The following is a 4,525-nucleotide window of genomic DNA, read 5'->3' on the forward strand; positions in this document are numbered from 1 at the left end:
ACTGTGTCGGGTGTTGTGTGAGTGGGTAGAAACAGATGTTGTGAAGTATTGTGAGACGTGCGCAGGTGTCATACCATTCAGTGCTTTGAACGTGAGGACAGCCTTGACCCGTGTGTGGTGTTGTGATACGGTGGTCCAGCCTAGCAGGTTCAAAACAGTTTCACTGGAAGTGTAGCGGTCGCACCCTAATATGACCCTACCCGCTCTGTTTTGTAGCTTCTGAAGCTGTTCCTCGATGAAGTATTAGGAGCTTTTGTAAATTTTGTTGTCATTTTGTATTATTTATAATAGAAATGTTCAATTCTAGCCTTGTATATTTTAATAACTTAAATCATGTGGATGTGTACGAGTGTCCTTATCTTCGACATTTTAAAACATTATTATTACTTATGCAAATTAAAATTCCAAATAGAAACATCTATAAATGGTGATTGTCACATCAGCATATTTTTTAGGATTAACCCTTTTTCCGTGTATTTTACGTATTTCCAAGTTCCTTCTTAACTATGATGATTTACTTAATAGTAATACATAAGATTCTTACTGGATAAATTTCTTATAGAAAGGAGGAGTACCAACCTAAATGTGTTATATGCCGCGTAGCGTTTATTTCTATCCCAGTCCATCATGTCGATTCGCAGGGTATAGTCCTTCTGAGCAGTCAGGCGGTGGATGTTCTCGTTCCCAAGCCAGTATTCCCCGTTCTTGTTCCCAAACCCGTGCTTGTACTCCTCCCAGGACCGGTAGAAGTTAACAGAACCGTCCATTCTTCGCTGGATGACAGTCCATCCTCCTCCTGTAGGAAAACACGCATCATTACTTTTAAGGCTATGACGCCATGAAAGTAGTTTTTGCACGATGGCAGTACAGAAGGTGCTTTGTGGTGAAAATCGATTGGAACAGACCGACACGATTGTGTGTCGCGTCGGCCAATCAAAATAGCGGTTTGAGCAATAAGTAAGTTGACTTTTGCATTCCTATATTTTAGTTTTAGTGTTGCGTTTGCAAGATTTGGCCGAGTTGACAGTGGAGTTGGACTGGTCTATTGCTAGGATTAATGTTATGCCTTCTGTGTGGCCGTTTGATTCAACTTCAGGAACTTAAACCTTGGTAATTGGTAGCCAACCAACTTCAGTGTGCAAAAGGTTAAAAAGTTGTCTGTTTAGAACAAACGGATGTGTCTTTAAACAATATCTACCTGCAGTATCCATGTCACAGTAGACCGTTACCCCGGATAGGGGTGGGCCAAGTGTGTAGACTCCACTGGTCGTGTGTCCGACGGCTTTATATGCAGCACAGTCTGCCTCTGGGAAACAGTAAGTAACAGGGGTGGAGTCGCGATGTAATGATTGCGAAAGACACAATAAACAATAAAGTATCCTAAACATTGATACGCGGCGGGAATATTGGTAACACGACACACTCGGACTAATATGAATTACTCCCAACATCGTTAAGTAGGACTAGCCTGGGTGCCATCCGATTTGTAATGTAGGACAGGAATGCCGGAAGTTTTGTATGGATCATGTTGAAAATCTTGACATACATTCAGCAACATAAGGCGAAAGAATACGTCCATGAAGGTTAGACATCCAGGTAATGAGAGAAGCCAAAAAGGAGTTGGGATTATGGTTTTCTAAACTAAAATTAAAATATTTTGCGTGTGAAATTACTATCGTTTAACAATATTAAATTTAAAAAATGTCCTAATTGATTATGCAAATAACATCTATATCAACATAGTATATCCATAGTGTTGCTAACATATATATATATATATATATATATATATGTCACAAATAATAAGATTCAAATTTTTCACCATTAACAAATCCTAGCATTTTTTAAATTAATTATGCAATTAGGTCATTATTGCCATAATTGGTATCTGTTGATGTTCTACCTGCCCTAGATTACATATATTACAAAACGTCAGCTGCAGTTTCTGAACAAGTTGCTAGGGGGAAAACCTACACCATTTATTCCTGACAGGAAAATCTGTCACCAAAAATCAAAGACCTTGCATGTTCAGGACAAAAGATACAAACACCGGTTCTGTTGCAATACCAAGTCAGCAACCGGGGGGCCATTATTTGACCTTGACCTTTGTCTTCTTATGACCTACCTAGCCTCTACCAGGCTCCGCGGATCGCTGGAAAAATAGTAGAAATGGGCCGAAATAAAGGGATTGTACACCAGAGAAGATCCAGCCGGCCATAGAAGCTCCAATTTGCGACCCACGGAGCCTGTGCGGAGTCGCAAGCTTCAAACGATATAAAATTAATCCCCCTATTATTCGTACAAAGAAACTTGATCAGCGCTGAAGATCATTCAAGTCATAAACCCGCCAGCGCCCAGCGGGAACTCACACTACCAGGTGCATGAATGTGAAAATTATGTGAATTTCGTGCAAAATTTTAATGAAATGTGAAAAAATGTGATGTAATGTGAATCCCATTAGAAATATGTGAAACCCAAAATGTGATTTTTTTTCAAAATGTGAATCGTCAAATGTTATTTTATGTGAAACAATGTAACTGTTTGAAAAATGTGAATCGATTATGTGAAATCACACAACCCGAAAAGATGGCCAAAAAAAATGTGAATTCAAAATGTGAGAAGATGTGAAGAAATGTGAAGCGGTTTTACCCCGCAAACTGAAAGGAGTCAAATGTGAAATTATGTGAAGTTCAAATCACATTTTTTCACATAAGAGGTCAGAATGTTATTTTATGTGAAAATGCTTCACATAATTTCACATTTGCCTATGTCCTAGATGATTATGTGATTTTATGTGAAAATTTTTGTAACAGGTAACAAACTTATTTACGACCGTTTCTAGGTTTCCGAGATTCCTCCTCAAATAGGTGTTAAAATGCAAACACATCGGGGTGAGACAAACTTGTGGGGCTTCTCGCGCTTCCGCTTTAGGGTCTTCGCCTCAGGGGTGAGGTTCCAACTTCACGTTGAGGTGCCAATTACACCCGATTTGCATAATGAGCGATGGCTTCTGACATTTGTTCTTGGTCAGGGAACTATGGTGAAGATAGTATAAATAAGTGCGGAAAAGCGTAACCAAAGAGTTTTAACTAAGAACAATTAAACAAGGGGTTTTGACGATAACCTGCGCCCAGAACGCAAACCAATTAGAGCGCCCGACAGGGATTTCCAGCTTTTATGCGTCTCTCGCGTCAAAGCTAACATGGCTTGTGTCTAAGCCCATTCGATTACACTGTGAAAAGAGGGCTGTTACACTGCAAACGTTTTGAGTGCGTGTGCTAGGAAACGTTCTGTCAAGTGAAGGGCGGTATTGTATTTGGACTTTATTTTCAAACACAATAGTACGCCTGTAGCCTATTTTTATCCTCTTAGAATCCTGTATGTCCTTGAATGTTACAAAAATGATTTTCTGCTACCAACTGTACATTTTTCACATATTTTCACATACCCGAAGTTCACTACGGTCCGTGTCTATATACACGGCGCTGTATGTACTGAGTTCCTGTACATTTAGAACTCATAGAATATGTTTAACTCGAGACGGATAAAACCATTTTCAAACCGATATACACCATAATACTGGGTAACTGTGGACTATTTTAATTTTCCTTTACATTAAACTTCTCAGTCAACAACCTACCCGAAGTTTCCTACGGTCCGTGTCTATATACACGGCGCTGTATGTACTGAGTTCCTGAACATTTAGAAGTCATAGAATATGTTCAACTCGAGACAGATAAAACATTTTTCAAACGGAGAAAGACCATAATACTGGGTAACTGTGGACTATTTTAGTTTTCCTTTAGATTAAACGATTCTTTCGTTATCAGCCTGGAACCCATAACTTCTCAGTCAACAACCTACCCGAAGTTTACTACGGTCTGTGTCTATATGCACGGGGCTTATGTACTGAGTTCCTGAACATTTAGAAGTCATAGATTATGTTTAACTCGAGACAGATAAACCATTTTTCAAACGGAGAAAGACCATAATACCCGGGTAACTGTGGATTATTTTTACGCGACAATCTATTTATTTAGCATGTCCATGTTAGGAAAACACGGGGTATGCCCGCTTCTGTTGTTATGGCGTAATAAATGGAACACGTCCTTGCTTATTTGACATCAGATTTGTGTCGCTTGCTTGTAATTAGTGAATAAAAATTAAGGAGGCTGAACTCCCCATTCTAGTTTTAATCTTGTACTTTTTTCGGTGCATACCAGGGATTCCCTTAATAACGGGTCGGGGACGGAAATATCTGGCACGAGTTTGCGAGTTTATTTGTTTACTTGTCCTAACGAGTGACTTGGGGACTCATTAATTCGGTTCTTCAAGATACTGTATAAGTTTAAAGCATTAACTTGATGTATTTCATGATGCTTACACGATATTTTGTACAGACTGCCTTTACAAACTGGACCAAAGGGTTTCAAACATGTGATTCTTTACTTAAATAGTGTTTCAAACGCCTTGACTGGCCTTGGCCAAACTATCAATGTGTCGCGATATTCGGCGCTTTCACTTG

General features: G+C 39.3%; 1 protein-coding gene across 1 annotated transcript in view; it reads right to left on the reverse strand.

Moving 5' to 3' along the window:
- Positions 1-4,525, reverse strand: part of LOC109462239 (fibrinogen-like protein 1) — a 9,148-nt gene that overhangs the window by 941 nt on the left and 3,682 nt on the right. The window contains exons 2-3 of the mRNA XM_019758775.1: positions 1,199-1,306; positions 580-796 (exon numbers count right to left, since the gene is read on the reverse strand). Coding sequence (XP_019614334.1) covers positions 580-796; positions 1,199-1,306 — 325 coding nt within the window. The remainder of the gene's footprint in view (positions 1-579; positions 797-1,198; positions 1,307-4,525) is intronic.

This window comes from Branchiostoma belcheri, unplaced genomic scaffold (genome assembly GCF_001625305.1).
Source record: "Branchiostoma belcheri isolate BF01 breed outbred unplaced genomic scaffold, Haploidv18h27 scaffold114, whole genome shotgun sequence".
NCBI lineage: Eukaryota > Metazoa > Chordata > Leptocardii > Amphioxiformes > Branchiostomatidae > Branchiostoma > Branchiostoma belcheri.